Genomic DNA, 12,676 nt, shown 5'->3' on the forward strand with positions numbered 1-12,676 from the left:
AAAAAAATAAGGGTAGAACATTGCCTCTCTTCAACTCATCTAAATTAACCAAATATCTAATATACTATTTAGAATAGAAGAATAGAAAATCCCTTTACTGTCCCACGATGGCGAAATAGTGTATATTGCTATCATGCAAAGATTTTGATCCTAAGAATATTTTCAATTAATTATTTTACTCATTTTCCAATTTTTAAAACAGGAAGGAACTTAAAGAACGTATTTGTTGCACAAAAGTAATGCACACAGGGACACAAATTTTTCTTGAATTGTAATATTCAAATCGGGTTCATCTAAAATGCATTTGTTTTTGTGTGTTTGAAATAAATTCTTAAAACATAAATTAAAAATGAATTTATCGTCCATTTATCTGTAACGTTTGGTTTTACATTTTTTTAAATTCTTTCAAAAGAAAAGGCAAAAACTCCAGTCATTTAGCTGCAGAACAGCTGTTCATTTTAGTTAAGGGTTTGTCAGTGTGATTCATGGTAACATTGATGAATTAAAGGGTGTAATCTAGGACTCTAAAATCTAGCCTGTCAGCAATTTGTTCAAGGCATTGATTTGTGTGAGAAAAATGTCTTCCTTTAGCTCAAGTTTTGCACACTTTGCTAATGTACTCCATATTTTAGAAAAGGAGAGCCACTTTACGATAACAAATGTTATCTTTAAATTAAATAAATGCTCTGTTTCATGCATCCAGACAGCATACACGGTAGATATTAAAGATAGAGGTTATGCATGGAGAAATGAATGCTTGAAGTAGCTGCTGCACACATCTGCACTCTCTCAGCATTAGAGAAGAATAACCAAGTAGAAAACAAACAGCAACAACTGGAATATTTCTTTAAGCAGAGTCATTTGGGGATACAGGGAATAATCTCTGCCTCTGTTTGCAGAGAGCGAAGGGGCCATGTGACTCATCTGACTCCACATGACTCAACAAATAAAAAATAAAGCAACCGGACAACAAAAAACACTGACATTCACGCAAACCACTAGAGCCTATGCAGCATGACTGACCTGCATAGCACTCCCCATTTACACGACTGTTTTTATACATTAATACAACAGCAATGTTTGATTTACCTCTCTGCATGTTTACTGTGGTGCACACAAAAGCTAATAAAGGGAAAAACACAATTTTGCGTAGAAAATATTCAATATTCCTTCAAGGTGGAAAAAGTGGGGCAGTCTTATAATGAGCTCTTTTCTGTTAGACGAGCAAAGAGTTAAATGGAGAACGATGTCCCATTTTCCAGCTCCACTGTGGCGCTTTACTTACTGAGGCATTGACTTAGTGAAAAATTATCTGTAGACCTCATGGTACGCTCTTATGCTCATGTTCAGGATGTGGACAGATATGCTGACAGTTAAAGTGCAATTAGGAATGTCTGTTTTTAGCAGTATTAGTTGATCTACAAGGTGATGCGTACATTAATCCCAGTTTATTTACCCACGACAGAATATAACATGCTTTGATGCAATGCAAAAACCCAAAAAGCCCCAAATACATGATGTAGTTAACAATATTTAATGTTAGTAAAATAAAAGTAGAACATTTTTCTTAAGGTATAGAGGAGGATCTTTTATTTCCGGGTGGATCATCTCAATAATTGGTCCTCCTAATTGTCAATCATTCTGGGAATGTGTTCACGTTAGTCTCATTAGCTATGCGCACTTTCAGGCGTAGATCTGTGGTGAGTTACAGTTTCAGACAGTCATTGAAGCTCACCTTTCTCACAACTGTTTTTTTTAAAATGGCTGAGGGTCGTAAGAGAAAAATGTGGCCGTTTCTCAATATGTGTACTTGTTAGTCATGTGCTTCCAATTCACAAGAACAGCAGACTAGGGATGCACGATATAACCCGATATTTGATCAGCTTCTGAGTTTCTAAAGTCTAAAAAAAAAAAAGTACTACTTTTTCTTCTTCTTTTACCTCAAAAACTTATATTTTTCAGACTTTAAGTCTTCTACAGACGAGGAAAAAAATATTGCTTCATTAATATATCCCAATATCTTCATATGCTGATATATTGCCATTTAAAAACACCATATCAATCTCTTTTACTAATGAAATATTGCTATATGTCATCGTTATGCTACGAAATCCCCGAAAATTCACAAAATTTTGCCATATTTTAATATGTTGATATATTGACGCGGTATCGATCTATTTTACTAACAAAATCTCACAAGAATTTGCAAAATATCACGAGAGTTTGTAACAGAACGATGAAATTTCACGAGATTTTGAAAGTAAAATAGATCAATACCACGTTTTTAAAAATCAATTTGATATCAGCATATGAAAATATATTTGAGTATATTATATTTCAAAGTGTCAGAAATGGATAACAAAACTGCTATTTTCAATGACTACTTATTTTTGTCCAGCTTTAACATCAGTATCGGTATCGGTTATCGGCTACATGAGTTTTAAAATATCGGCATATCGGATATCGGTCAAAATCCCAATATCAAGCATCCCTACAGCAGACCAAGAATGTACAAACTCCTCGAATGTTGTTCTCGCCCCTCCCTATTTATACATACATACATACATTTTGAGTTGCTGCAATGAAATTTTAGCAAAATGGAATAGCCTGCCGCATTACTTGTACACTGTAATTTTTGGGGTGTCTTTGAATTAAGCCCTTTGTAGGTTGATAATTCTCATTTCCATCAAATGATGTGGCATCCTTTTGTTCCTAACAAACCACCCAGTCCATATCAGTAGAAATAAACAGCATTATTTTTTGCCCCATTGAGATCTGATGTTTTTTCAAAGTGTTCCTAATTTTTTTCACAGTGTATATCATTATGTTCACTAAAGTCTGCAGTTGTGCAACAAAACACTAGCATATAAAAGCTGCTATAAGGGAATATAGTTAAATATAATTATATGTTTAAAAAAAGGCTTTAAGCGAACCGTTTTCTATTGCATAATCAATGATAAGAACATTTGAAATCAATACCAGTTTTTTACAATGAAAAGGTAAAAAGCGAGCAGCATACCTGGGTGGTCGTGGGGCTGGAGTGTGTGTTGGGGGCACTGTGGGAGCAGCAGGAGCGACACGCCTCGGTCTGGCAATTTCCTCACCTGGGAGAAAGAAGAAAATAAAATTATTAATAATTATTTAACATTAAAGCTACATTAATTGCTCTGAAGGGCAGGGAGAGTGTGACTTACTCGATGTGTTCCTTTTCAAACCCTGTCATGACAGAAAAGAGAAGAAAAGTTGAAAAATCCTAAGATTCAAAAAGTAACAGAAACTTTATCATATTTTCCCAGCGTATAAAAGCAGCAAATAAATTTAAACATTGATAACGGGTAGATATTGTTTTAAAAATATGATTGTACATCATTAAAGGCTGGAGAACAATCAATCTCCAGCTTTCATATTAAATTAAGGGTGAAAATTAATTTCATTCTGCTTTATAGCTTCTTATCAGGATAAAGATCTGCCATAAAACATTTTTTTTTTCTTTTTCTTTTTGCAGAAGCATAATGAAACTCAAGAACTTTATTAAAGTCAGCTCTTAATTTTGGAACATTTGGGGAGGAACAAAAATCCAAAGAAATCACAAGTGACAAATTTTTAGCAGCAGATGAAGAGACTCATTTCTCTTCACTGCCTTGTAGGCCCGATAAGGGTCCAAGTTTCTCTTGCCACCAAAGATAAAAACTGTTCTCAAAGTCCACCACAAGAAAACTAGAGCAGCCAGTGGGATCTTGGGAGCACAGATTGTCTGTAAAACCATAAAACTACCAACATATAAATCAGATGTTTAGGAAGCATGCCAAAGAAAGTAAATATCCCTTCAAGTAGAGTGGAAGGACACTGAAATCAGACAGTGAGGTCAAAGAGTGGAGTTTGTTAAACAGAACTTGAGTTTTAACTGGAACTTACAGCAACAGACATTACAGATACACCTGATCAGAATCAGAATCAGGTTTATTGCCATTGTTAGTGAAGGGGTTCACAAACTAGGAATTTTTTGTGGTACAATCGTGCAACATGAAACATATAATATGGAATAGGTAAATAAATTTATAAAAATATCTAAAACACTGTGGGTATAAGGCATTCAATAAAATAGACTAATATATACACTTAGGATAAAAATATGGATACAAAATATAAAAAGTAAAATAGCATCTTACAAGGAGTGCAAATACAGTAGAGCAGTGTGCAAATAGAGCAGTGTAAAAGAAATGGGCAGGTTATAGAGTCTGACATATAGTTAGGTGTTCATGAGTCTTAAGGCAGAGGGGAAGAAGCTGTTTTTATGGCGGGAGGTTCTGGTCCGTATGGACCGTAGCCTCCTCCCTGAGGGAGAGGCTCAAACAGTCTGTGTCCAGGGTGAGAGGGGTCGGCTTTGATGCGACCTGCACGCCCCCTGGTCCTGGAGAGATGGCAGCTTAGTTGTTAAAAATGGCAGTCTAGTTGTTAAAAAAAAAAAAGAAGGTAGATTTTTTTTTTTGGAAGCATTCATAGCCTAACTAATATAGTCTATTTACCAAAAGCACTATGCATGGTATGGTTGTTCCATGTCAGGTACACCAGTCAGTGACCTTGACCAAGACACCTTATAGTAGAACTTTCTATGTAGGGGCTATCACTGCCACTACATACAGTAGAAAGGGACAAATGCAGAGGACAGATTTCCCCCTTCATAGTCATGGTAGGCCAGTTCTTTGATTTTATTTGTTTTGCTCAGGCTACTCGTAAGCCCACAGCCCTCCAAACGTCAAAAGGGCAATATTATTGCCATTACTGTTAATATATAGTTGAAATTTTACACATTGAGTAATAAAATGTCACAGGGGATGGTATGGGAGGATGGTCATTTAAGAAGGTTTTTAAGAGTTTTTTTTAAGAAGGGGGATGCCATTCCCCCTCATCCTCCCTTAACTCGAGTACTGCACCTGATGATTAAAAAAAGGTTAAAAAAAAACAATCCACTCGAATTTGTTTACCAATTTTGAAAACATTTCATTTTCCATCCAGGAAGCTTTTTCTATTCAAAATGTCAGAGTTAGCGTTGACTTCCAAGCTTTATAAAGCGGACCAACAAAGCCTTGCTTTGGCTTAGAAAACATGCATTTTCAAAAATCTTGTAATGACTATGACCTGGATGACTGAGAATATCCACCAGCACCTGTTGATAAAGAATAAAAAGCGTCTGTTGCCCACTGTTAGGTACAGCTCAGGATATGTGATGATATTAGCCTGTTTCTCTTCCAAAGATCATGCGAGCCTTGACACAGCACCACATTTTAACTAATTTTAGGATCCTCCAGACATAAAATCAACCTCAGCAATGTCTATATGAAAACCTGTGGGATGAGCTAAGGAGCACTTTCAAAAAGAAACTGTAAAACAACGTAGAGATGGAGTGATTAGAAGAAATAATAATTCTCAACCACTTCCAATAAGAAAACACACCCAATTTAAAATAAAAATTTTCTGAATGTTTTAGTTTAGGGGTAAGTTACTAAAATTCAAAAATCTATTCATTTGAAGACTTTCTAAACTGTTATTTTAGCATCGTAATTGAGCAAATTATTCGTATCTAAATTATTACCATTGACTCTACAAAACATGCAAAAAGTCATTCTTTTCTTAAAATAAGTGCATTTTTTCTTGAATTGAGGAGGTAAGCGAGACACTTTGCCAATGGAACAAGAACATTTAAATTTAAAATAAGAAACAATAATTGAATTGTTTTATTTCAAATGCATGTTATCTGATTATCTTATTTTAAGAGTGAAAAATACTAATTCCTTTGGCAGATCTTCTTATTTACCTTTTCAAATAAAAGGGTAAATACACTTAATCTTAGCCATTTTTACATCGTTTTTGCAGTGTAGTGTGATGAGTATGGCTTTTTATGTGCCTCTATTAATTTTTACTTCCATTAGAAACAAAAGACAAAAAACAAGAATTGTATTATTTTCATGTAACTGGAAAATTGTAATTTGATAGGCTCTCTTGTCTCCGCTGTAGCCAGAACTCATAACAATTGTTAATCTTTAAAGCTTTTAAAAGTCTAAGCAATATGCTTTTTGAGGTGTGTGCAATGCATCAATGTGACAGTGAACAAAGTGTAACACTGTGGTAATATTGGTGTAAAAGGTGTCTTAAATAAGGCGGCCTGAGTGCCCACTCAGACGTTACAGTTTGTCCTGCTGTGATCCTAACAGTGGTATGAATTAATTGTGGTGGAGGGAACCGCCAGCATTAAAAAGGAAGTTAGAGGAGAGCTGGAAAAGAGGGGATGAGACACAAGCAGATGAAGCGACACGATGGGAAGAGACTAGTGTGAGACATCAAAGGGCCAGCTGTCTAAAGTACAAATTATAACCGAGTAGACTGAAAATAAAACATCTTTTTCTTCAAGGCAGAAAACCAAAACCACCATCAGACTAGAGATAGAAAGCAGCAGGATTTCTTTTTTTGAAATGCTTATATTTATTTTCATCAGAAAAATGTCAACTCCTGTTCAAGGATACAGGAAGCCTTAGATTTAGTCTGACCTCAGTAAGACAGATGAAAAGGACACTTACCGGGCTACGTCTCTGTGACCAGCATAAAGGAAGAGAGAAGAGATACCTGATCAGAAAGTGACAAATCAGTGAAAAAGAAAGCATATGCACATAAGAAGACTGTTTGGCCTGGCTGATCATCATGTTAAAAAAAGAATAATTGTCTTTTATTTATTGAAATACACCTTTTAGCATTTTTAAAGAGGTTCATTTACTGAAACCAATTTGTGTGCCTATGTTTGGTGCTTTGGTAGCGAGATAAAAATGGATAACATCTTGTAGAGCTGCATCATTAATTAATTATTTCTTCTAACCCTTCATGCATTTCCTAAACCCTGCCATGTTCCTTTTTTTTTTTTTTTTTGCATGTATCTTTACATATTGCCCCTTTGCACACTTGAATTTCGAGTGAAATCACTCCATAAGCCTACATCTTATCCACCTCAGAGTAGCCATCTCTCCCTCCATCCCCTCACTCTTTAGCTTGCCCCAGTTGTTCAGTGAGCCATCAGTGATTAAAGTGATGTAACAGAGGGTGGGACCTGCTGGTGGTAGGAATTCATTTAATTGGATACGGCCGTGAAGGACAGAGATCAGTGAAGGCTGAGCTAGCCAATATAGCTGCAGCTCTACTGAATATAAACAGGAAAACCATCAGAGCTGTAGAAGCTGTATGAACCACAAAATATCTTGTTCATTTTAGTGGACATACTACATAATACTACATTTTCAATTTTTTTTATTATCCGCTCAGTATTGAATTTTGATATATATAATATTTTGTAAAAGTGTCAGTTAAACTCAGTAGAGATTAATTTAAAGAAGACAAACTACTTCAGAGAATGAAATGCAAAACACTACAATTATTGTAAATACGGTCAAATTTTAAGAAAAAAAAAGGTAAAATAAATATTTTCTAAAGAATAAATGGGAATACAAACATATGTTAAATGAATAAAATAAAGAATTACAGAGATGACGTAAACTGCATATGCATTTGTCATCACCAACTGAATCTGAATAATCGTTGGTGAATCCCATCTGGGAAAACATGTCACCTGGTGTGAGTAAAGTGAATATATAAAATCTCCCTGTAATGTCTCAGTATTATGTATACATGTGTATTGTAACCTATGTAATGTTTCCTTTTTATGCATTATTTGGATTTTTTTTGTTCAGTTTTCTTAAACTGACATTTCTTTGCAGAAATGTTTTATTTAAATTCAGAATTCCTTTTCACATGGTGGGAATTTAAAAGCATCCAGCATCTTGTCTTGGTAAGATCTGCCTTCTATAAAATACAAAAAATTCCCTATACTGAAGACAAGAGCACACCACTCTCTTCGGGTGACCATAAAGCTTTGTTTTTGGGGCCGTGACAAAGTCTTAAAATGCACATTCCTCTGCTGCACACTTTTGTTCAGTTAAAAGCAATGTAAAATAAATAAATAAATAAAAAACTGCACCGTATTTAACCTTCTGGAAAAACACTGAAAGTTTTGACTCCAAACTTATTCATATTTGGAACCTATTCGTAATTGTCAACATCTGGTCAAAAAAACTAAGCTCCATGTGGAAAAAAGTACCCCACAAACGATGTCACCATGTTTTACTTTGGATATGGTGTTCCTTTCTTGACTGTTAAGTCTGGACAATAAATATAATTCTATTTTTTATTCCCGCCTCTGGGAAATATGGCTGTAATACAAGAATTTAGATTAGCAAATATATTTTAGGTTGATTAAATTCACTATAAAAGATTCACTAAAAAGATTATGGACACTTTTGTGATTGTATCACTTTAAAAAACATGTTTTAATTTTTTTGTTGCAAAGTAAAGGAAATATTTACAATTTAAAAAATATTTTGAAATTATGTCTTAATTTTGTGGATGCACTTTGTACACTTTGTGGATTTACTTAATCTGCTTTAGATTAAAGTAGAAAACAGGCTTCATTGCTCATTAGTGCTGATCATTATGAGTTACTGGTTTAATAATTTTGTCCCAAATTCAGGTCACCAATTAGCAACAGCACAAACTTCAATCGTGTTTTACGTAGGAAGTACTTTAAGAGGTTAGAGAGCACAAAGTTAAGAAAGGCCCAAAACTAAAAACAGACAAAAAGCAGAGTCTTACCGGACTCCTCTACAGTAGTTAGGGTCATTTAAGGCAGCAAAACAAAAATAATCAAAGGAAGAGAAAAAGTTAACAAAATGTTAGAAGGTGGGGGGGGGCATTATACTGACACAGCAAAGCAGACAGGAAGTTATTGCCGTTTCATTGCATTCATTAACACCCATTTGGAGTCGACTTTGAATAGGACAGCGGAAAATTTGTGTGAAATCAGCATTTAACCTGCATCATTATTGCTTCATTACAAACACATCCAGTTCTCCAATAGCAGGGCTTCCTCCATTCAATTAAATATTCTCAAATAGTCTACAGTAACGCGTTGTAGTGCACTTATTGGGTGTATCTCACACTGCTGTTAATTTATGAGGTCTATTCGAGAGAATCTGACTTTTGCTAGTTTAAAAAATGGCTACAATGCTCTTTGATAAAGTTAGTTATTCAAAACATGCAAATAGTAAGACTAAACGTGGCCGCTCATGATGCATATTAATGACTGACACACTGATTTTGCTTAAAGATCATAGGTTGTAATAAAAAAAAAAGATGCAAAATTATTTCATGGCAACAAAAGCTTGTCTGAAAATTTCTGTCCACAGCTTCACTCAAGGAAATATTTAAAGTTTATCGAAAACCTTGAATCTGTCCATAAGTTGTTTTTTTCCCCTCCCAAGGCCTCCATACATGAACTTAACCATTAAAAGCATAAAACCTTCACACCTGATAAGGTTGACAAAGGCAGTGGGTGAGACCAGTGAAGCTTGATTCAATTATTGAGGACAGAAGATCAAATGACCTCAAGTAATATCCCTGTATAGCGAACTGAAACACAAGTTCATTGTGCCCACTTTCCTATCTGAATAATTTAAAGCAGACACCTAAGCAAACTGTCCTCACTGGGGAAAGGCAGGATCTAAGGCTAACGGTCCAGTAGACATAAAAAAAGCTTACAGCTGCATGAGGAACCCCGATGCAGACAAGACTTATCATTGATCTACTTGGCAGCTCTAAAATAGTAGCTTATGTGATAGGAGTTCTGATTAGGAGAACTCGTTATAAACTAACACTCAAAACATGTCAATTAATAACAGAAGTCTTACAATTAGTAAATGTGAATTTCAAGATTGTTGGCAATTCTTTTATTTCCGATTTTAGGCTTTCAGTTCTGTAATCAATAAAATTCAATTCCGTTAATTGACGCTACAGACCATGCACACATGCTGGATCCTCCGATATATTATGGCAATAATCATGCAGATGCAAATGGATTATTATGAATGTAAAAAAAAAAAAAAGGGATGTTTAGTTTAAAAATATGTTAATGTTAAGCAGATGGCTCTAAGGAGATCATGATGCGTTGATCGAAAAGAAGAGAAAGTTACATCTACAAACACCCAGATCTAAATTATATAGTTATATAGATTAAAATCACCAAGGAGGATAGATTTGAAGCATTTATTTCCCTTAATGTCAATGTTTTCTTTAGTTTTCAGTAAAAAAACAAAAACAAAAAAAACATAAAAAAGATATTAAATGCTTAGATATGGTCTAAAAAAAAATTATAGGAAAGCCCAATGACTTAACAGTGGTCCATTAGATCGTCACTGGGATCCTCTACAGCCTTGAGAGGCGGTTTGACAAAAACTGGCTGCTCACAGGGAGCTGTTGTCATTTTAATATTAATAAAGAGTTAAGTAGAAGAAAAAGGTTTGGTTGAAACGTTCGCACAGGATACCCCGTGTTTAAGGGGACTCTGAATAAATCCACTGTCAGCATTTTAGGGCAGATTCACAAACTGTTGACTGGTGCTGGTCACCGCAGATATAAAGCTGGGCGCCATTTTTTTTTTTTTTTTTTTTACTTCCCTTTTTAAGTCAAACAAAATAATTTTTTTCTCTCTTAGAGTTTCAATTCAAAAACATTACTGTTGATCTAATGAACACAGATAATATATGTATAACATCTTTAAGGATTTCTGAATGAAATCAATGCTCTGATAAAATACATTGAGAATCATGCAAACATCTGAGCAGGAAAAAAAAAGCAACTTCCAAAGCCACAAGATAAAGATTGGATTAGATTGAAAAAAAAAAGAAAGCAGATATGAGCTGAACATACACGTGACAACGACCTAAACATCATGAACCAAGTCTGCTAACGAAGGTCAGCAGAAGGAGGACACAGCCGTCAGGCTTACTCACCATAGGAGATGGGGACAGGGCGATGTTGCCTATGGAGGCTTTGAGCTCATCCACCGAGGGAGCTGCTATGACGCAATCAGCTGGCAGCGGTTTGATTTTGATTTTAAATTTCTTCTTGTGGTCCTCCTCCTCCTCAGACTCATCAGAGGAGAAGAAGTGGGGCTTTTTTGTAGGTGAGGGTACAAAGTCAAGGAAAACGTCCCACTGCATAAATTTAACTGACCTTCAATCCTTTAACATAGCATCTAATTTCAGGTAAAACTTTGTAGGCAAACATTTTTTTTAGGAGAAATGAAAGATCCTATTTCAAATACCTAATGCAATGTCTGCTCTTAATAAAAATTTTTACCGTTTGTGGGTAAACAACCTTTTTATTCACTTTGTCGATGTCCAACTTCAAACCAATCGCTCCACTGCACAGTTAGAGTAGCATGAATCTCATTCAACATTCAGTGTTCTGACTCATTGTTTTGACATTGTTATAAACTACCTCTAAGCGGTCTAAACAAAGTCATACTTAAACCACATTAGGAGAATATTTAAATAGATAACAGCTGATCCATTTGAAAGCATCCTGTAATTCACTACCGTTGCTGTTTTTAGGATATCTCCTTCTTCACACTCATCTTCAGGTCTGATACTGTAGCCTTCATCATCCACCTCTGGAGAGTTCTGAAACACATCGACTGGAAATTAGTCCAAACATTTCAAACATGAGCACAGGTGGAATTTTAACGCGGTGGGGCCGCTGGATTTTTAACGAAGGAACGCTAACCATGCTTATTGTTGCCGCTTTATTATATAGATGATTCTCCAGCTGTAATAAAAGCTTTACATTAAAGCATAATTGGAAACTAACTAAATAAAATGTATTATTGACTAATGCTACTTTGAAAATACAGTAAGTAGAGGCCAGTTAATGTAGGCCGATAGCAAGGAGCATCTCAACCATCTCCTCTACTGTTTTCCAGAGAGAGCAAAATATAATTCGTCTGTAAATATTTCTTTTTGACAAAAAGATAAACAGCCAAAAGTTGAAAACTGAAGGTGTTATATTGTAAGAAGACCCTTGTATATAATACACAACCAGGAAGCCTGAAAGTTCTTGCTGTTATTTTTGGTTTGCATGTTTAGCTTTGATTTTCCTGTGTGAATGAACAATTAAATAGCTAATTTTAATAGCTAATATCATAAAATATGTTGGGCAATAGGCTATTACTATACGTCATAGTAAATTTAAAGAGTCCTTGTGCTAAATGTTGCTTAGAGCCATATATATATATATATAAAATAGAAAAATAGACATGATAGAAAACATAACTGTCTTAATCAATATCTTTTAGTACTATGAGAAATAGCTGCTGTTCTGTTTCAAATAAAACTCATTAAAACATCCTTTATGTTTTGTTTATATTAACATTTGTTTAAACACACTCCAATGGATATAAATATTAGTTTGTTTCAGTAAAAACTGGTGCATTAATCTAAAATTGGCTTTACCAAGCTATAATGAAGAAAGCTCTATATTTTAACTCTTAAGGATGCTAATGCTTAGTTAAGCTGATGCAAAGAAAGCATAAAAAAAAGCCACTTAAAACAATTAACTGTACTTACATATCTTTCCCAGTCGATATCGCCGTAGAAGCCATTCGGGGCTCCGTTTGTCTTCTTCTGAGACTGAGAAGAAAGAAGCTGTTTGATTAAAATCCCTGCAGACACTAAAGACAGTAAGTTATGCAAGACTGTCCTACATCTATCCAGACTACAACTTAGCAGCATGCTTTAACTGT

The 12,676-nt window shown here is 34.9% G+C and overlaps 1 protein-coding gene across 1 annotated transcript in view; it reads right to left on the reverse strand.

Moving 5' to 3' along the window:
* The window catches only part of sgip1 (SH3-domain GRB2-like (endophilin) interacting protein 1), a 47,667-nt gene that overhangs the window by 32,480 nt on the left and 2,511 nt on the right, over positions 1-12,676 (reverse strand). The window contains exons 4-10 of the mRNA XM_015376641.1: positions 12,501-12,563; positions 11,495-11,558; positions 10,887-11,065; positions 8,692-8,700; positions 6,576-6,587; positions 3,195-3,216; positions 3,020-3,104 (exon numbers count right to left, since the gene is read on the reverse strand). Coding sequence (XP_015232127.1) covers positions 3,020-3,104; positions 3,195-3,216; positions 6,576-6,587; positions 8,692-8,700; positions 10,887-11,065; positions 11,495-11,558; positions 12,501-12,563 — 434 coding nt within the window. The remainder of the gene's footprint in view (positions 1-3,019; positions 3,105-3,194; positions 3,217-6,575; positions 6,588-8,691; positions 8,701-10,886; positions 11,066-11,494; positions 11,559-12,500; positions 12,564-12,676) is intronic.

This window comes from Cyprinodon variegatus, unplaced genomic scaffold (assembly GCF_000732505.1).
Source record: "Cyprinodon variegatus isolate N-32 unplaced genomic scaffold, C_variegatus-1.0 Scaffold138, whole genome shotgun sequence".
NCBI lineage: Eukaryota > Metazoa > Chordata > Actinopteri > Cyprinodontiformes > Cyprinodontidae > Cyprinodon > Cyprinodon variegatus.